Source organism: Thermothelomyces thermophilus, chromosome 4, assembly GCF_000226095.1.
Source record: "Thermothelomyces thermophilus ATCC 42464 chromosome 4, complete sequence".
NCBI lineage: Eukaryota > Fungi > Ascomycota > Sordariomycetes > Sordariales > Chaetomiaceae > Thermothelomyces > Thermothelomyces thermophilus.
Genome location: NC_016475.1, coordinates 2,107,337 through 2,124,917, shown reverse-complemented (window position 1 = coordinate 2,124,917; position 17,581 = coordinate 2,107,337). Strand labels below are relative to the sequence as shown.

At 57.8% G+C, this 17,581-nt stretch overlaps 7 protein-coding genes and 1 non-coding gene across 8 annotated transcripts; 4 read left to right on the top strand and 4 right to left on the bottom strand.

The window, feature by feature from the left end:
* Positions 1-788: 788 nt before the first annotated feature.
* On the bottom strand, positions 789-3,856 carry MYCTH_2306588 (glycoside hydrolase family 81 protein). The gene is made up of 4 exons (XM_003664078.1): positions 2,236-3,856; positions 1,544-2,166; positions 1,033-1,457; positions 789-896 (listed from the first exon to the last, which is right to left on the bottom strand). The coding sequence occupies exons 1-4, from the start codon at positions 3,691-3,693 to the stop codon at positions 880-882; spliced, it is 2,523 nt and encodes an 840-aa protein (XP_003664126.1). The 5' UTR covers positions 3,694-3,856; the 3' UTR covers positions 789-879.
* Positions 3,857-4,877: 1,021 nt separating this feature from the next.
* On the bottom strand, positions 4,878-6,092 carry MYCTH_2306586 (uncharacterized protein). Its single transcript, XM_003664077.1, has 2 exons — positions 5,745-6,092; positions 4,878-5,649 (listed from the first exon to the last, which is right to left on the bottom strand). The coding sequence occupies exons 1-2, from the start codon at positions 5,869-5,871 to the stop codon at positions 4,901-4,903; spliced, it is 876 nt and encodes a 291-aa protein (XP_003664125.1). The 5' UTR covers positions 5,872-6,092; the 3' UTR covers positions 4,878-4,900.
* Positions 6,093-6,265: 173 nt separating this feature from the next.
* On the bottom strand, positions 6,266-7,616 carry MYCTH_2306585 (uncharacterized protein). Its single transcript, XM_003664076.1, has one exon. The coding sequence runs from the start codon at positions 7,471-7,473 to the stop codon at positions 6,592-6,594; it is 882 nt and encodes a 293-aa protein (XP_003664124.1). The 5' UTR covers positions 7,474-7,616; the 3' UTR covers positions 6,266-6,591.
* A 155-nt stretch (positions 7,617-7,771) lies between these two features.
* MYCTH_2306584 (uncharacterized protein) lies at positions 7,772-8,720 on the top strand. The gene has a single exon (XM_003664075.1). It carries the CDS (start codon positions 7,829-7,831, stop codon positions 8,330-8,332), a length of 504 nt encoding a protein of 167 aa, XP_003664123.1. The 5' UTR covers positions 7,772-7,828; the 3' UTR covers positions 8,333-8,720.
* Positions 8,721-8,831: 111 nt separating this feature from the next.
* MYCTH_t125 lies at positions 8,832-8,903 on the top strand. The gene has a single exon. It is a non-coding gene; the product is annotated as a tRNA-Met (tRNA).
* Positions 8,904-9,572: 669 nt separating this feature from the next.
* Positions 9,573-11,294, bottom strand: MYCTH_82505 (mandelate racemase-like protein). Its single transcript, XM_003664074.1, has 2 exons — positions 11,001-11,294; positions 9,573-10,901 (listed from the first exon to the last, which is right to left on the bottom strand). Exons 1-2 carry the CDS (start codon positions 11,154-11,156, stop codon positions 9,708-9,710), a joined length of 1,350 nt encoding a protein of 449 aa, XP_003664122.1. The 5' UTR covers positions 11,157-11,294; the 3' UTR covers positions 9,573-9,707.
* Positions 11,295-13,497: 2,203 nt separating this feature from the next.
* On the top strand, positions 13,498-14,340 carry MYCTH_2127928 (uncharacterized protein; the record flags this gene model as incomplete). Its single annotated transcript, XM_003664073.1, has 1 exon — positions 13,498-14,340. The coding sequence occupies one exon, from the start codon at positions 13,498-13,500 to the stop codon at positions 14,338-14,340; it is 843 nt and encodes a 280-aa protein (XP_003664121.1).
* Positions 14,341-14,905: 565 nt separating this feature from the next.
* MYCTH_2306581 (uncharacterized protein) lies at positions 14,906-16,385 on the top strand. The gene is made up of 2 exons (XM_003664072.1): positions 14,906-15,310; positions 15,445-16,385. The coding sequence occupies exons 1-2, from the start codon at positions 14,949-14,951 to the stop codon at positions 16,226-16,228; spliced, it is 1,146 nt and encodes a 381-aa protein (XP_003664120.1). The 5' UTR covers positions 14,906-14,948; the 3' UTR covers positions 16,229-16,385.
* The last annotated feature ends 1,196 nt before the right edge of the window (positions 16,386-17,581 follow it).

The following is a 17,581-nucleotide window of genomic DNA, read 5'->3' as shown; positions in this document are numbered from 1 at the left end:
ACAAGATCGGGGACGTTTTGATATTTGCCTGGAAAGTTCACATCATCCGGGATTACTTCATCGCCATCACATCTTCCATTTCGCCAGTTACCTGACAACAGCAGACTTAAAAAACACCTACGCCGAATCCTAGAGCCACCTGCCCTAGCCCTAGCTAGCCCTTGCGTCCAAGTCGGGAAGGAGCGACAATAGCTTCAGCAAGAACCTCGCTGAGCATCGGATCCGAAAGGCTTGTTGACCGGACTCGAGGGTTGAATGTGACTCATCAGGGCTGCTCATGTGGTCGCGATGCGGATGAACACGGCTGGTTCGCGGCGCATGACCTGCCAGAACGTTCTTGCCCCATCTACTTGTTTATTCATGTATACCTCGGCATTCTGGTGGTAACTCAGCCCTTGATGGAAGACGCTGTTTCGGTCTTTCCCCAAATCCACTGAATCCCACATGCTTAAAAGAAAAGAGAGAAGAGGGAGAGGAAGCGGCTGGCTCCCGCTGCCTGTGAACTGGTGCCGAAATGGAGGAGCAGCAAAAGGGACAGGGGATTGCGAGTTCCGAAGCGCGGCCGTTTCAGCGAATGTATTCAAAAAGTAAGTAACATACGACAGAAGAAGAAAACTATAGAAGAGAGGATTAAGAACTTGTAGGTTAATAACGAACGACAAGGCTCCAAACCTAAGTTTCCAACCAGTCTGTCGCATTACAAAGAGCGTAGCCAAACTTGAGCTGACATGGAACCCGAGATCCCCCGTCTAAAATCCATGTCCAAGAAGAATCTAAAAAGTTGACGAAAGTGTGACCAAAAAACGAAAGGACGTAGCTGGCGCGGTCCGGCAGACAGAGATCACGACATGCGGAAGTCGACCCGTCACGGGCAAACGCTCACAGCTTGCCCAACGCTACAAACAGGGCAACAAACCGGCAGTTAGCACGATCTCATAAGAAGAAGAAGAACGGGAGGTGTCGGAAGCCAGAGGAGGCAGGGTGGGTAGGTGAGGTCAAGGTAGACGGAACGGAACGGGGTACGGTACTCACCGGCAGCATAGCACATATACCAGGTCCGGGTGGCGCCGTCGTCCAGCCAGGAGCTGTCAAAGTCGGACCTGGCGAAGAAGTCGTAGGCAGCCTTTGGGTCGACGGTGGCGTAGTTGCCCAGCAGCACGCCCCTCCAGCCGCCCGCGATGGCGTCGGCGCGGCCGTTGCTGAAGTAGGTCTCCCACTCCTCGCGGACAAAGGCTGGGGTGCGCACGTAGGGGGTCTGCGGCAGCAGCGGCAGCATGTGGATGCCCTGGATGTACTCGGTGTTGTTGCCGAAGTAGGTCGTGTGGTGGACCTTGTTCTCGAACAGGATGCCGGCCACCTTGTTTCCGATAAACTTGGGGTCCTGGATCGTGTTGTCCGAGGTGTAGAGGTAGTAGGACCGGAGAGAGCGGCTCTGGACCGCGAGCATGAGGTTGCCGCTGGTTGGGGGGAAATCAAGATGTTAGGAGCGATGGTTGTTTTGAAGAAGAAAGGAGAAGATGGGAGGGAAGGATAGGGGCCATACCGGGCTTCCAGGTTCGTGTCACCAATCACAGACCCCCACAGCTTCAGGGCGTAGGTGTGCATGGTGTCTTCTGAGCTGGACTCTTGGTCTTTGCCGTCGAGCGCGTCGAAGAGCCCGTGAGCCCAGCTGTGGCCGTGGTACCAGTCAAAGGACCGCCAGAGGGGGAAGTACTGGTCGTTTGAGCTGGGGTTGGCGATGTCGCGGACGAGCGTGTTGACGTAGGCCTTGTTTTCCTCCGCCCACGACGGGTCGAGATGTCCGATCACGGCTGCCGTGTAGATGAAGTAGCCCCAGTGGAAGTGGTGGTCGTTGTAGAGCGTGTTGCCAAAGTCGAGCCCGGTGTCGCCCGTGTCGTACGTGGCGGACGAAACGACGCCTCCCCAGGCACCTTGTTTGTTTTTGGCGGCGTCAGTCGCTCTAACGGAGCCCCTCGGAATTCTCGGAAGCGACATTTCTGGCCGGCGACAGGGCAACTTACTCTCATATACCAGCGGGTGCTTTTGCTGATTCTGCGCAACGCGGGCGAATGCCTCTTTCAGCTGGTTCAACCCGGTCTGGGCCATGGCCTGATCCCCCAGCATCTCCCGGATTGCCAGGACGAGGGTGGCATACTTGGCCAGCGCCTGTTCATCGTCAGCATATGCGCTCGCGAGCCCCCTTTGGGGGGGGGGCTTGTGTTGCTCCAAGCCCACCTTTCCGGCGAAGTACATCGAGTCTACGTCAGACAGCTGCTTGATATCCTGCGAGACCTCGGCCTGCGCGACGCCGTGAATGGCCTGCTTAGTGCCATCCGAGATGTTGGCGGCGCTCCCGGCCTCGGGAGACCACGGCAGGAATCCGATGTTTGTCGGCAGGTTGTCCTCGACCATGGTCCAGGAGTCGGCCACGACGGCGGCTCCCACCCCCTTAGTCGTGGTCTGCAGCTTCAGGTCCGTCACTTTAGCCTTGGTGGCGTCATCGAAGGAGCCTACGTGATGAGGCAGCGCGAACATGACGAGCGTGGTCCCTTCGATGCCGGCCTTCTTGAACGAGAAGGTATATGTCCCCCTTGCGCCGTCGACGGACCCGGAGAGCTGGACGCCGGTGGCGTAGGCACCGGCGGCCTGGTCATACACCTTCTCGCCGTCTCCCGGGTCCTTAGCCACCTGGATGAAGCCGCGAAACGGCCCCTTTGCCTGAGCGAGCCCGGTGTCGGTCGACTCCAGATCCAGCGGGTCGCCCTCGGTGTGGTGCGCATACGCCAGCCAGATGGTTCCGGACTCGAGCTCGAGCTTGTACTTAACGACCCCGTCCTTGGGGTCCGCGGATGCCCGCGTCACCGCCTTGAAGCGTTCGCCCGTCTGGAGCACGGGGGTTGCGCCATCGTAGATGGCCGTGATGAAGCCGAGCCCCTGGACCAAGGGGAACTGCACCGCGGGCGGCGCCTCGGCGCTCGGGCGCAGGCCGACCCGGACGGAGAAGTCGGTCAGCTCCTCGGTGGTGAGGGCGGTGTCATTCCCCAGCTCCTTCGCCGAGAGGCAGACGGAATGGATCCCCACGGGGTTGAGGAAGTATTCCGCAGCTCCCGTCGACTGGTTGGTCTCGCCGTAGACTCTCTGGCTGGCCTCAACATGCGAGATTGCCAGTCCCCAGCTCTTGGAAGAACCCTCGCCTCGAGCCCAGACGACCGAGTACGGGTGGAGGAAGACCGGGGAGGTCTGGGTTCCGAGTTGCAGGCTGCCATAGAACTTGTTGGTCTCGAATGGGCCGTTGCCCCGAACGCCCAGTCTCGGCACGGGATGATCCCCCTTTTTGCCGAATGTGGCAGGTGGCGCATCCGTGGAAATGGGATCGGCGAAGATGTCTTGGCCGGGCATATTGACGGCGCCGGTGGGCAACGACAAGTGCAGACTCGCAACAGCGGAAGCTGTGACGAGCAAAGGAGTCGGCTTTGGGACTGAAGTAGTCAAATTCGACACCGGGGTGACGCGTTTGGCGGTCTCGGTCTCAAGGATGGGTGGGATAACACCGCCGGCTGGGTGTTTTTCGCTGGCAACGATCCAGGCCGTGTTGTCAGATCGGCCTGGGCTTGTGATGACCCGGGTGGGGAGAGAGAGGACGCCCTGCAGAGCGATTAGCAGCGTAAACACCACTTCCCATGGCCGGCCCATCGTGAGGACTCTACACAGGCATGCCTAAGAGTTGCTGATCCAAATCTCACATCCAGGCGAGCCGTGGGCCGACGATATATTTGAGCCTCTCTCCCGTTCGGAGTGGGCTTGAGACGAGGGCCCCAGGGGAAGGGGGGGTTAACGGTAGGGCTGGGCTTTCATCTGCCGTGGCTTCTGCCATCGCAAGCCCGCTCTCCTCCCGGATATGAGATTGCCCTACGGCCTGAAATGAAAGTTCCGGTGGCATCCTGTGCCCTCGGTGTTGCAACTCAACAGATGTTCTCATATCCTTACCTTGAATGGAAAGAGATAGAAAAAAGACGGAGTCAGGGACTCAAGTAAAGAGAGTGTATAATATGTAACGTTGCGTGCCAGCAAGGGTAAATGTAAGAGGACCGCAATATGTGATACTCAATGCTGGTGGTAATTGTTTCGAATATAACACTGAGTTCTATGTGGGCTCGGTGAGTTACGATGTCTGCTATCTCAAGTGAGAGAGAGAGAGAGAGGGATTGCAACTCCTTTAAACGCTTTTTCGCACGCCGGGTCTCGCTCCAAGAACGCGCGCCTTGGAAAGTTTCTCGCAAGTGGACCCAACAAGCACCGAGTAGCAACCCCGTGTCGGCACCATTTGGCCAACCCGTGAGGCAGGCGCTCCCTCGTTGCCTGTCCCGATGACATCCCATCTCGGCGGCACTCTGGTGTGGTAGACATGGACTGCCGAACTGGAACCGGATTTTGAAGGAATACAATGCAACTTAGCTGGGGATAGAACCCAGGCGCCCGAGCTGAATTGCGCACGCTTTGCTGAGATGGAGGGTTGGATGGATGAGGGTCCAGAGGATGATGAGGGTCCAGAGGACGTCCGAAGGAGCATGACAAGTCTCGACAAGTTCCGAGATGAGACTTCGCCTGGGAGTCTCTTCAGTGGTAGGCTTCTGACCAGGTCCAGGATTCTTTGCAACAGTTATGGTAAGTTGGCTAGGTAATGGCGGCTTGGTAAAAGACAGACGTTACGCATGCAGGATTGCTTCAGCCAACCATAACGGGGGTTCGCGTCGGCTTTTTCCAGTTTTGGGAGACAAGGCAGGACCAATGACGGGTGCTCGTCAAAGCCCACCAATTTGGAACTTGCAGTGCGGACCAGCTGAGGCGAGGTGAGACAGGCGTCAGGCAAGGCGTCTCGTGAGATTCTAAGCCTTCACATTCACAGGCCCAGGGCGTCATATTTGCCCGTCATCGGAATAACCCTTGTGACAGGCTTGGCCGACTTCCTCTTCTCCAACCCCGTGACCCTGATCGGCCGCCTTGCAAGCGTCTTGGTCTCACGTCCGTTCTTGCCTTCAGCATCCTCATAGAGCGCCCTCGCCTCCTCTGTGTGAGGCGCCTTTGCCTTCTCCAGGCCGGATTTGACCTTCTCCAATCCAGTCTTTCCCCCGCGCTTGCTGCCGCGCCTCTCACCAGCGCTCCGATGGCGACGGCCGCTGTGACGGCCTTGCTCCTCCTCCTCCTCCTCCTTCCGGCATCTCCTCACCTCCTTCTCATCCAGAACCCAAGGTTTTGACAAAACGTCGGTTTTGAGCTGCGCGACCTTCTCCCAGAACGCCACCTCCTGCTCTGTCGAGCGGAGGTGGACGATCTTCTCGGCGCGAATCTGCCAGCTGCCGCGAAAGATGCCTACACTGCCCTTGATGTCTAATACGTGACCGACGTCGATCGGCGCGTCGACGATTGGAATCGACCCTGCGATTCCGCTGCTGGAGTTCGTGGTCGCCGTGGCGGTCGCTGCCGGCGCATTCGTGCGAGGCGCGACACTGACGACGCATTCGAGAGTCGCCCCGCTGCCGTCATCGATCACGTAGAAGTGTCTCGTTTCGCGCTCGTCGACGGCGACAACCATGCCCGAGATGCGCACCCATTTCACCGGGTGGTTGATGTAGAAGTAGACATCCTGGCCTGAGTGGTCGAGGTTAGCCTGGTGGGTGGTGCCTGGTGCCGTGAGATGAGACCTCGAAAGGCGACCGCTCGACTGGTTTCAACCAAATACCTACCCCGAAACCCCGGGTGACTCTTGAGGGCCACTATGTCGCTGATCCGGAAATGGCACCAGCGATTGATGGTCGGCGACAGGTGGAAGCAGTACTGCGGGTAGGGTTTAGGCTTTGTCGCGTCGGTCATGGCATCTTTCGTGTCGGGTGACCTAGTTTGCAGCCTTTTCTCATGGAATCCGGTGGAGCCTATTGATGTATTGTCATTGGCCGCGAAGAGCGGTTATGTTCCGCGCGTTGGTGACGGTGAATTTGCCTTGCGCACACGGTCGCCATTGCGCTGTGGGAACTTGTTACGGAAAAGGTGCCCCGTAGGTGCTTCGCCCCCCCAAAACCAGAGGCAGCAATGCAAACAGTGGGCGGGTTCCAGGCTTGCCCTGTGCGCGTTGACCAGGTGACGCTTGCGAGTGGCCCAATAGGGTAAGTTGGGACAAGGTTGGGGTTAATACCGACGTCTCACCCTCGCAGACCCTCCCTCTTCACTTCAGTTACACTACGGAGTACTACTACATAGTCAGTCGACTTCCGTCTTGTCGTATGAAGTAGGTGATTAACTAATTTCCATAAGACGTAGTTGGTGTCTGCTCGGTCATATGTCGATCACCAAAGCCGGCCCGAATTCTCATATACACCAATGTAACGCAGTAGTTACCATCACTTGTATGATTCTGAACCCTCAAACCGTGTCTCCATGTCAAACACTATCCGAGTCGCCTATACGCCGTTCCGAACCCTCAGACCCTGAAACCCCGAGCCACTCAAAGACTCTAAAAGAGAAAAATCGCACCAAACCCAGAAACACCCCAACAGAGCCCCCCCAAGACGCCGAGCCAAGACAGGAGAGAACCCCTCATTTGCGCTTCTTTTTCATCAAGCCTGCTTGTATGGCCTGGAATTGCTCCTCAGAGATATCGGGCTCCTCCAGGTCCTTCGCGCCCCTCTTCTTCCCCTTGCCCGCCTTGGACACGGCTCCGTACTTCTCGGCCAGCTTGTCCAGCGCACTCGCCCTGGACGCCTGGTTCCGCTGAATGAGCGCCGCGAGCGCGGCCTCCGAGTCCTTCTTGCCCTTCTTGTTCCCGCCGCCGCGCAGCTTGTCGTAGACGCCCAGCTCCTTGGCCAGCTCGTCGGCCTCCTGTGCCTCCTTCTTGGCGGCCTTGACGCGGGCCTGCCTCGACTTCTTGCTCTCTCTCACGTAGGCGTCGAAGCGCGGCACCCTACCGGACTCGATGGCGGCGTCGATGATCTCCCGGAACCGCGCGTCGTCCTCGAGCACGCTGCTCAGCATGACCGACTCGTAGACCCCGTCCATGTCGCCCTCGAACTCCTCGTACGCGGCCAGGACGTCGTCCTTCTCCTCCTCGGACCCCTTGTACTGGGCGGCGAATTTCTCGATCGCCTCTTCGGAGACGGCGTCGCGGTACTGCTCGCGGTAGAAGTCGCTCCAGCTGAAGCCCTCCGAGTCGACCACCGCCTCCGAGGTCGACCCGGTCTCGTCGTAGCGCTTGCGGCGGGCGGGGTCGGAGAGGACGGCGTAGGCAAACGCGACTTGTTGAAACTTCTCCTTGGCTTCTTCCTTCTTGCCATCCGGCGCCTTGTCCGGGTGGGTTCTCAGCGCTTTCTTGCGGTATGCTGACTTGATCTCGTCCGGGGAAGCCGTGCGCTCGACCCCGAGCACCTCGTACGGGTCGATTGCAGGTGGCTCGCCCTCGGTCAGATCGTCGTGCGCAGACATTGTGGGCGCTGTTTTGCGTGTCTTGGGGGGGATCAAGAGGTAGGCATTGAGGTAGGCGTTGAGGTAGGCGTTGAAGGCGTTGCGTCGAGCTCGAGCAGAATCTCGACTCGGGATCAATGAAGGAACACGGAACGCGTCGCGTCGTCGCGTCGTCGCATCAATTAAGGTGCGGAAGTGGGGCTAGAGGACCTACCCTATCCATCCTTGATTAATTACGGTATTGAATACGGAGTACGGACGTACAGAAATACAGTGTTGGGGCCCCGCGCAAACCTTCCAAATATGTAACTGCCTCTTCCCACATTGTACGTCCGTACATATCGACCTTGCAAAAGAACCAAAAAAAAAAAAAAATATGACCGCCATCTCGCCGGGCGACCACGAGGGCTACATGCGGCTCGCCCTCGAGCAAGCGCAAAAGTCGCCCCCGAAGCCGACCAATTACCGCGTGGGCGCCGTCCTGGTCGATTCAGCCGCCAACGAGATCCTCGCGACAGGTTACACCCTCGAGCTGCCGGGCAACACCCACGCGGAGCAGACCTGCTTCACGAAGCTGGCCCGGAAGCACGGGGTCCCCGAGGAGAGCCTCGGGGAGGTGCTGCCGGCCGAGCTGGCCCTCTACACCACCGTCGAGCCCTGCTCGAAGCGGCTGAGCGGGAACCTGCCGTGCGTCGAGAGGGTGCTCCGGCTGGCCGGGTCGATCCGGGCCGTCTACGTGGGCATCACGGAGCCGGACACGTTCGTGGCCGAGAACACGGGGAAGCGGACCCTCGAAGCCGCCGGGATACCCGTCATTCATGTCAAGGGTTTCGAGAGAGAGATCCTGGAGGTCGCCACTGCTGGTCACGTCAAGGAGTGACGACTGAGCCGGGATTCGCCCGAGTGCGGAGCATCCGCATGTGTGTAGGCAGGCCGATGCTGGCGCTGAAGAGATGCAGATATTTCGGCGTCCATGAGGAATTGGGTAGATTTTAAGGGATACTGGGACTGATGGGGGTTTCTGGCTTCTCCCCCCAAGATGATACGGAGTACAGGTGTGCCCTCTATTCCGAGGGTGCCAAGGGTACTCGCGGCTTGGCGGCAGTACCTCTTAGATGCCGCACAGCGCTCGGATGCAGGACGAATCACATGGTTCGACATTGCATGGACCGCACGTTGAATGCTTTCCTATGCCAGAACTAGTTTACTTTTAGTTAATTCGCAAATATAAAGATGACCAGGAATAGGACCCTGGATATTAAAGGGAAGCATTTGCACGATTCCTTGACGTCTTTGTATTGTGGGAAATCTTAACCTTTGCAGGTGAAGATTGCGTTGATATAAGCTTCCTGGTCTTCCCAACCAATAATAGAAACAAAAGCGGAATGGCGCAGAGGAAGCGCGCCGGGCTCATAACCCGGAGGTCACTCGATCGAAACGAGTTTCCGCTAGGTAGCATAATTTTTTTCCTCTGAACCTCGCACCAGGGTTCAGAGACCGTGAATTTAGCAACATTTTCCAGGGCGCCGGCCTCTGATTCATCAAACACTTTTTTTGATTGATGCTTCGATGGGTGTATACTTAGTTTATTTTTAACATAAAGCCAGGCGCGTGGCTTATAAGGTTGTCATGCAGCATTACAACGTGATCTGGCGACTGCCTCCACTTGCCCCTTTGCATATAATATACGGAGTAAACAGGCGGTATCATGGTCAGGTCAGCTGGCTTTTTTAAATACAGTTCTATTGGCCCGTAATTTCCAATGAGGGAGCCTAACCCTACCTCCTGTTTCCTTTTCCAGGCACCTATCTAGGCAGGCGAGGGAGAGGTGGTTAGGAGTGTTTTCCATTGCAAGCTGCCCATGGACTTGTTTGTTGTAGTGAGTTCATTCTTTGGCCGAGATCCACGGAGCGGCCGGCTCGAGAGAGACTGCTTTCCGGGCAAAGGAGAAATGGCGCTATCGGTAGTTTGCTTCTCGGATCAACCGCCAAGGAGTTCGGATCCGTGGTTAACAGATCCAATCCCTTTGACTCCTGGCCTACTACATTGATAGGCCAACTGCCCCCCTATTAGGCCGCTTGGTTATCTAGTTTGAGTCACGTACGCAGGTACTCATTATTGCACCTGAGATGCCGTACAGGTTGTCTCTTTTTGCCTTTCCCACCCCTAGATATCTATAATGCTCACGAGAGTAAGTAAAGGAGATACAAGCAATCAGCAAACCCCGGAACAACTGAAAACAAGCCCACCCCGCTCTATATCTTCTCGCCTTCCAATATCGGTCTCGCTTCTTCGCTCCTCCACCAGCTGCCCTCGCCGCCGGGGAACTCGAACCGGTCCATGCTCTCAGGCTTCATCTCGACGCTGTACCCGGGCTCGGTCGGCGTCTGGTAGAAGCCGTCCTTGATGACGGAAGGGTGGCGGAAATGCTCATGTAGGTGGTCGACGTACTCGAGCACGGACCGCTTGCCGCTGACGACGACGTAGTCGATGGTGCTGAGGTGCTGGGTGTACTCGGGCAGGCCGACGCCGCCCGAGTGCGGCACGACGGGGACGCCGAACTTCTTGGCCATGAGCAGGACGGCGAGGACCTCGTTGACGCCGCCCAGGCGGCAGGCGTCGATCTGGCACACGTCGATGGCGCCGGCCATGAGCAGCTGCTTGAAGACGACGCGGTTCTGGCACATCTCGCCCGTGGCCACGCCGATGCCGTAGGGCCGCAGCGCCTCGCGCACCGCCTTGTGGCCCAGCACGTCGTCGGGCGACGTCGGCTCCTCGATGAACCAGGGCCGGAACTCGGCCAGCTGCTTCATGTACTCGATGGCCTCGGGCACCGACCAGACCTGGTTGGCGTCCACCATGAGCACGTTGCCGCGGTCGTAGCCGATGATTTCGCGCGCGATGGTCAGCCGCCGACGGTCGGCCTCGACGTTGCCGCCGACCTTGAGCTTGAAGTGGCGGTACCCCTTGGCGAGCGTGTCTTGCAGCAGGGCGCGCATCTTGTCCTCACCGTAGCCGAGCCAGCCGGCGCTGGTGGTGTAAGCCGGCACGGCCCGGTTGTTCTCGGCGTCGCGGATGCGCTCGGCCTTGCCCGCCTCCGACTCGGTCAGCATGGCGAGGGCTTCTTCGGGCGTGATGGCGTCGGTGATGTAGCGGAAGTCGATACAGTCGACGAACTGTTGGGGTGTCATGTCGGCCACGATGCGCCAGACGGGCTTGTTGAGCGTCTTGGCCCAAAGGTCCCAAAGCGCGTTGACAACGGCGCCCAGGGCCAGGTGGATGACGCCCTTCTCCGGACCGATCCAGCGGAGCTGGCTGTCGTTGACCAGGTGGCGCCACGTCCGGCCCCAGTGCGCCACCAGGCTCGAGAGCGTGCGGCCTTTGATGCGCTCGGCAACGTGGTTGATGGCCGCGCACACAATGTCGTTGCCTCGGCCGATGGTGAAGGTCTGGCCTGAGTGTCAGAAAGAAAAGAGCAAGAACGTCAAGAGAGCCTGTACGCGCGCAGGAAAGGAAAACGAGAAGGGGAAGCGAGAAGGGTTCGTTACCATGCCGTGCCCCGTGTAGGAGGAATCTGTCTCCAGAATGCAGTAGGCGGCCGAGTAGTCGCCCGCCGCGTTCATGGCGTCGGAGCCCGTCTTGTCCAGCGAGGTGGGAAACCGAACATCGCGCGTTGTCCACCCGGTAATGGTGATCTCGCCCATGGCTGCTGCTCTGCCTACTCTTGTCTGGGAAATGCGAAGATGCGAAGGTTGTTGGAAGGAGTGTTCAGGGTGGGAGGAAGAGGGAGGGAGGGGGGAGGTCGCTCGACGGTTGAGGAAGAGAAAAGCAAGGGGGTTGGTGGTGGTGGTGTCTGACTTCCTCAAGTATTTCCCTCACTAAGAGGAATCGCTCTGAGTCCGGTAATCATCATGGCAAGTCGGCGTCGTGACACTGGGCATCCGCTCCCGATGCTGAGCGGCGTGGGCCCGAGACCGGGAATGAGGGGCATAGTGGGGTTGAAGGCCATCCCTGTCCGGGAAAAAGGCACGGCCTGTGATTGATGGATAAATCATGGCCTTTGGGGAAGCGCTGCTGGGTAGCGCCTACAGTCACTAGCCGCGAGGATGCCACGAGTTCCGCCTCAAGAATCCCCCACTATCATTGTCGTTAGGCAGGCGTGTCGGGTTAACTAAACTTGAGGCCCGAGGTGTGGGTTCCGTGTACTGCGTAAATGCGAAGAAGTGGTCTAAGCTCCTGCCGTAGATAACAACTGCCTTGTACCGTACAGTACATATAGATAAGCAGAACTCGATTGTACTGTAGATTCCTTGTATTTACTCCATTCAGGCTTTACTTGACGCCTTCATTTTCTATTCCCATTGCGTGCTCCAGAGTGCTGAGTTATTAATTGGCACCCTAGTATTTCTGCTCCACTGCAACCAATGGGGCAGTTAAAAGGGGGCAAAATGACGCACCGCAACGTCTTTATCGTTGACGGACAGCTCTCGATGTTCAACGGATCTCCGTGTAACTGTTTACTTAGAGAATATCATTTGAAGAACACTTCCGAAATGCCATTGACTGTATTACTGGTTATTTCAGTGCACGTCACTCAGCGATAGAAATCGATGCCAACTACTTTGATAATTACCGCATACAATCGTACCGGTGACCGTTACGTGAAGAGTGACTTCATCTGTCCATATCTTGCTCCTTGGTCCCGGACTCGCGCATTGCCCTGTTTGGAACAATTGGTCGCCCTTCACTTTTCACTTTCAACACGAGACCACCATGCAGGTTTCTGCACCACGATCCGATGCAAATGTTGCAAGGAGAATGCATGAGCTGGGACCGGATGGCCCGAACTCAAGGTAGTCTCGATCAACAATCAATTAATTGCCCTGGCTGTTCCCGAGCCTCATGGACACGGCGGCAGTTGCCTCTTTCGCATCTTGCTTCTCGCCTCAGACTCCTTTGTGTTCAGCGAGGTAAGGTAACCTCCACTTCAGCGCGTGGCCTACTGGAGTTATTGCTCCTATCTGGAGTCTGCAGCGCTCAGAGCCATTCATCTGAGCTCCCTTCAACTTTAATCCTGGAAATAGCGTGGACAGCGCATGTCGGTTCGAGTCAGTGCTTGTCGATACAGGCACGATCGAGAATTTTACCACAAATTCAGACGCAACCAGGGCAAATCCGGGTGTTGTGGCCTGATTTCTGAGCTTGGGCCTCGTAGAAGGTGAGCAGTTTTCAGTTGACAGGTCATCCCTTGCTAGTCGTCGCGGCGCTGCCTTTCTTTCCTGATTCAGGTCAGGCCCATCTCCAGAAGGACTGCAGGCCGGCGGCAGCTGTGGCCAGCCCCCGGCGGGTGGGAGAGCCGCAATGACCTCCAAGTGCCGGTCACCCCGATGGAGCGTGTGGCTCCCTGTGTGGCTCCCGAGCACAGATAGATTCATGGGACGTCGTCGTTCTCGAGCGGCTTGTTTGTTGGCATGATGAACCTGGACTTTAACAAGCTTTGAGAGATTTAAACTCTATTTTGTCCCACACCATTGGTCAATAAGGAACGTTGACGCTTTTGCCCAGCGCCTAATTATTGTTGTAGACATCGCCGTATTCCACACCATTCACATCGCCTGAATAGGCAATTCTCTTCTTTATCACACAATGGACCAGAACGTTACAGAAAACTCTCCGGACGCATCGCCGCTGAGGTGTCTGAAGCTGCGAAGAAAACTACAAAAGTGTATCCCGAAACCCCAGACTAGTCCAACCCGCCGGATCGATTCGAGTGTTTCAAACCCGATCCTTATGCCCACGGCTGGCGATGCCATAGACGGCCAGTCGACGTCTTTGACACGACCTCGCCCGCCACCCATACCGCCTTGTGGGAAGAGCAAAACGATTTGTTATCGGTCGGGGCGCTACAGCAGAAAAAGAGACTCTCTAGAGCTCCTGAGAGCAAAGACCTACGTCGCACCCAGTCCGACTTACACCAGGCCCACCAACCCTCAACCGCACTCATCCTCGCTTGGTTCGGATTTTGCAAGCTCCTTAACGGCCAAAATGAAACGCTACGCAACAAATCACGGCCTCTCGGTCAGCCCGCCCAAAGACGTCCGACGACCTACCCATTTTCTCAGCAGGACATCGAGTGTGGACTTGATAGCCGAGCAGTACCGAGCCGTGCTCGAGTCCCGGCATGCGTCGGTCCATTCCGGGGGAGAGGAGGAGAAAGAGGAGGAGGGGTGGGAGCCTGCTCTGTCTTCTGGCGGAGACAACGACGACAGCACGGGCAGCCGCTGCTTCCTCTCGCACGAAGTCACATTCGAAGACCCGTCCCGGATGGTGGCCGAGTTTCCGGACCCGTCCCCGGCCTCGGAAGACGGCACGCTCGTCTCATTCAAGGGAGACACGGTCTACTTCAAACCCGTCTCCTTCTCACCCGTTCCCTCTCCAGTTCCCGCTCCCGCCCCGAATTCCAACTACGACCGCGAGCCCGAGGCAGAGGCAGAGATTGAGCTGGAGCCCGAGCTCGAACCCGAATGGCCCCACGCCGCCGCCGACGCCGCCGCCGCCCACCCACTGAGCCGGCAGAAGAGCCCGGAGAATAACGTGAGCCTGCAGATCTGCTTAGACCTGCTCACGCGCGAGCTGTCGTCGGCCATGCCGGCCGCTGGACATTGCACGGGCGGCCGCTCGTCGGCGCCGGACGCGGGCATGTCGGCGCTGCAAGTCTGGGTCATGATCGAGGCGTACGAGAGGCTGCGCGACCACATGGCCGAGCTCAGCTCGAGCAACGAGCAGGCGCGCTCAATGGAGCGCATGTTCGACATGTGGCTGCGTGCACTGTACTCCATCCACGACGCGATGGCGGAGAAAGCGAAAGCGCAGGCGGGAAGAAGATAGGGAATAATCGGCCTACGGAGGTTTTACTCCCATTTCGTTACTTCTTTCTCTTTTCCCTCATGGTATTTTTTTCTTTCTGTTTGCATCGATGATACCAGGATTCGGGTTTGGGCGGAGTGCTCCGGCGTTCTGATAGATTCCCATAGCAGTGATTCAACAAATCCTTTGCCTGTGCTTGCCTAAGCTCCTTGACTTCTCGATGTCTCTCAAACATTGGCACGGACGTCGCCTTGGTTGGTTGCGGACAAAACGAGAAGACCTCAAATGTTTGCCCCCCTCTCCCTTCCCCCCTCTTCCTCCTCCTTCTCCCACTCTCCCCGCTATGGGAGCGCTCGGGCGGCTTCCACCTACCTGAGGGGCACGTGGAGTCCGTGGAGAGTGCGCAGCAGTTGTGCAACCCCACAATGAAGTCAGCACGGCGATCAACGGCCGGGAGAAGTACACTAGCGAGTGGAGACGGCCTTTGCCGGCTGCCAAGCTGTGGAGACCAGCACTGCGGGAACTGGGCCCGCTTAAATTTGGAAGCGGTAGTGCGCGCGCACATGGCCCCGGAACTTCCAGGCCCATGATCACCTAACCAACTGAAATCAGCCAGACCGGACACGACAATGGACGACGATGAATACGGTGATGCCTACGATGTGCTTGTAGCGCTCGCCACGCAAGCCGGCCCCTCGAGAGCGCCTCAACAACCGCAACCACAGGCCGCCCCGAGGATTCAGCAGCCGACACCGCAGCGCCTCGACCGAGCCCCGCCAGCGAACCGGACCTCCTCCGGCTCAGGCCCGCCCAAGGTTGTGCAACCTGCTCCGCAGGCCTTGCCCGCTCGCGGTTCTGGATCCACCATTCTCGTCTCGCCGCGGCAGAAGGGCAACCCGGTGCTAGCCTGCCTGAAGTCGGTCCCATGGGAATACAGCGACATACCGGCCGACTACGGGCTCGGGTTGACCACCTGCGCTCTGTTCCTCAGGTCTGTTGCTCCCTTGCCCCCTCAACCCGCCTTCTCCCCCCTTCCTCTCTTTCCAAGTCTTGAACTCCAAGACAAAGCCGCCCACGATTGTGAGCCCATACTTACTAAGGTATCTCTTCCTTGCCGTGCTCCAGCCTCAAGTACCACCGCCTGCATCCGGAATACATCTACACGCGCATCCGGAACCTGCGGGGCAAGTACAACCTGCGCATCCTGCTCACGCTCGTTGACATTCCCAACCACGAGGACGCGCTGCGGGAGCTTTCCAAGACGTCCCTGGTCAATGACGTGACCGTCATCCTGGCCTGGTCTGCCGCCGAGGCCGCCCGCTACCTGGAACTCTACAAGTCGTACGAGCACGCCGGCTTCGCCGCCATCCGCGGCCAGCAGGCGACGAGCTACGCGGAGCGCCTTGTCGAGTTCGTCACCGTGCCGCGCAACGTCAACAAGGCCGACGCCGTCGCCCTCGTCAGCGCGTTCGGCAGCCTCCGCCACGCCGTCAACGCCGACCCCGAGCAGATCGGCGTCGTCGGCGGCTGGGGCGAGAAGAAGGTGCGCGCCTGGTGCCGGGCCGTGAGGGAGCCGTTTCGGGTACAGAAGGCGGGGAGGAGAAGAGGCGGAGCTGGGGTTGGAACTGGGGTTGGGGCGCGTGCTGCTAGCGGCAAGGGAGCGTTGGGAGAGGGGTCGACCGGAAGGAAAGAGGAGGATGAGATTGAGGCTGGGACAGAGGCTGCAGTCGCGGAGAGCAGAGTGGACGCCGAGGCTGCTTCGAGGAATGGGCGGCCGGATCCGACCGTGCCTGTCCGAACCCCGTCAGTCACTGCCACGTCTTCGTCAGCAGCGGCGCCAGCACGCAAGGACGACGAGCTGAGCGACGGTGTGGCCGCCGCGTTGGCAAAACTTAGGGAGAAAGGTTAACCGTTACTCCCGGTGTTGCCGACGTGAAGTCTGGGCAACCTATTCGCCGCACCACGCCAATACCTGCATGCCACTAGCGCAGGCACAGTCACCCATCATTGAGCGGATATGCTCCGACAGCATATATGTCGCAGTACCGGCCGGGGCATACCCGAACGCCAACTAATTTACCTACACAAAAGGGGACCTCGTGTCTGTCGCCTGCCCCGCATGGAGTAACGATTAGCAACGTTTTCCGGCCCAAAAAGATATGCATCATGCAGAAGGTGCTGCGGGCACCTCGTGTTGTTTCTCACTTCCTTGTATCGTTGCGTTACCATGGACGGGAGGATTCGGACCCCAACCACAGAAGGGAAGGTAACCCGGTGCAAAAGTACCCTCGACCGGCGAGATACCCCCAATTCGGCTCGACACGTGCTCTTACCCGCCGTGCCTCGAGCGGCAACTTGCCTAAGACGGTGATACTGCTAACAAGGTTCGGCACTTTCGGTTGCCAAGCAACGGCACTGACGGGAAGGGCGCACGGGAGCCGGGGCGGAGTGGCCGGAGGTACTGAGTAAAGCGCATCGCCTGGGCCTTGTGATCCCGTCATACACACGCATCACGCGGGGCCGCCAAGCATAGCAGCGCTCAGCATCCAGGACGGAATGGAGGAAAGAGTTGCAGGTCGTCCGACCTGACTTTTACGATACTCAATCAATCTCGAGTCTCAAACAGCCTGCTCGCGTAGCACGCGAGAAATAAATCAAATCAATTTATGCTAAATATTTTCTGCCTGATGCACCCGGGGTGCCGGGTTCGCAAGGAAGCGGCTCGCAGAGGATGCTGTATATACAATCAGTACATGTAGTTACATTACCAAAGAGTTCCATGAATGGTCAGTTGTCTTCACCCTGCCTGCAGTTAGTTTGGGTCCGCTCACTGGAAGGGCTCCTGCTCGCTGAACGGTCGGATGACCGCCGGGAATAAGCTTGGATTCCGGGAAGAAAAACGGCTTAATATCGGCGGTGCGACTTCACCACTTAGCTACTGTTGGCAAGTCATCTTTCCCAAGAAAACAACGTTACTTAGAAGTCGATTTCCAGTCCGGGCTCTGCTCTCATCTTCGGGCCGTTTGCAGGTGTCGATGGTTACTTTCAGGGGGTGCGCAGAACCAACCTTGCTAAGGTAGCAAGAAATCGCGAACTTTCCAGGGCAGCGTCCACCGTTGACGGAATCCTTGGTAATACTGACCAGTTATGGTTGCTCGTGCGGTCGATCTCACGGGGGGGGAGACATTGCTTCTGCTGACACATCAGGATTCTCGTAATTAAAGAAAAAAAAACAAGTGAGCAAAGTCGTGCTCTCAGCTCT

Excerpts from the sequence above, each read along its gene's own strand:
- MYCTH_2306588 (XM_003664078.1), bottom strand. The coding sequence starts at position 3,693 with ATGGGCCGGCCATGGGAAGTGGTGTTTACGCTGCTAATCGCTCTGCAG. Across the intron at positions 2,167-2,235 it reads CGATGTACTTCGCCGGAAAG|GCGCTGGCCAAGTATGCCAC; the intron begins GTGGGCTTGGAG and ends GACGATGAACAG. Across the intron at positions 1,458-1,543 it reads GACACGAACCTGGAAGCCCG|CGGCAACCTCATGCTCGCGG; the intron begins GTATGGCCCCTA and ends CCCCCCAACCAG.
- MYCTH_2306586 (XM_003664077.1), bottom strand. The coding sequence starts at position 5,871 with ATGACCGACGCGACAAAGCCTAAACCCTACCCGCAGTACTGCTTCCAC. Across the intron at positions 5,650-5,744 it reads GAGTCACCCGGGGTTTCGGG|GCCAGGATGTCTACTTCTAC; the intron begins GTAGGTATTTGG and ends TCGACCACTCAG.
- MYCTH_2306585 (XM_003664076.1), bottom strand. The coding sequence starts at position 7,473 with ATGTCTGCGCACGACGATCTGACCGAGGGCGAGCCACCTGCAATCGAC.
- MYCTH_2306584 (XM_003664075.1), top strand. The coding sequence starts at position 7,829 with ATGACCGCCATCTCGCCGGGCGACCACGAGGGCTACATGCGGCTCGCC.
- MYCTH_82505 (XM_003664074.1), bottom strand. The coding sequence starts at position 11,156 with ATGGGCGAGATCACCATTACCGGGTGGACAACGCGCGATGTTCGGTTT. Across the intron at positions 10,902-11,000 it reads CCTACACGGGGCACGGCATG|ACCTTCACCATCGGCCGAGG; the intron begins GTAACGAACCCT and ends CACTCAGGCCAG.
- MYCTH_2306581 (XM_003664072.1), top strand. The coding sequence starts at position 14,949 with ATGGACGACGATGAATACGGTGATGCCTACGATGTGCTTGTAGCGCTC. Across the intron at positions 15,311-15,444 it reads ACCTGCGCTCTGTTCCTCAG|CCTCAAGTACCACCGCCTGC; the intron begins GTCTGTTGCTCC and ends GCCGTGCTCCAG.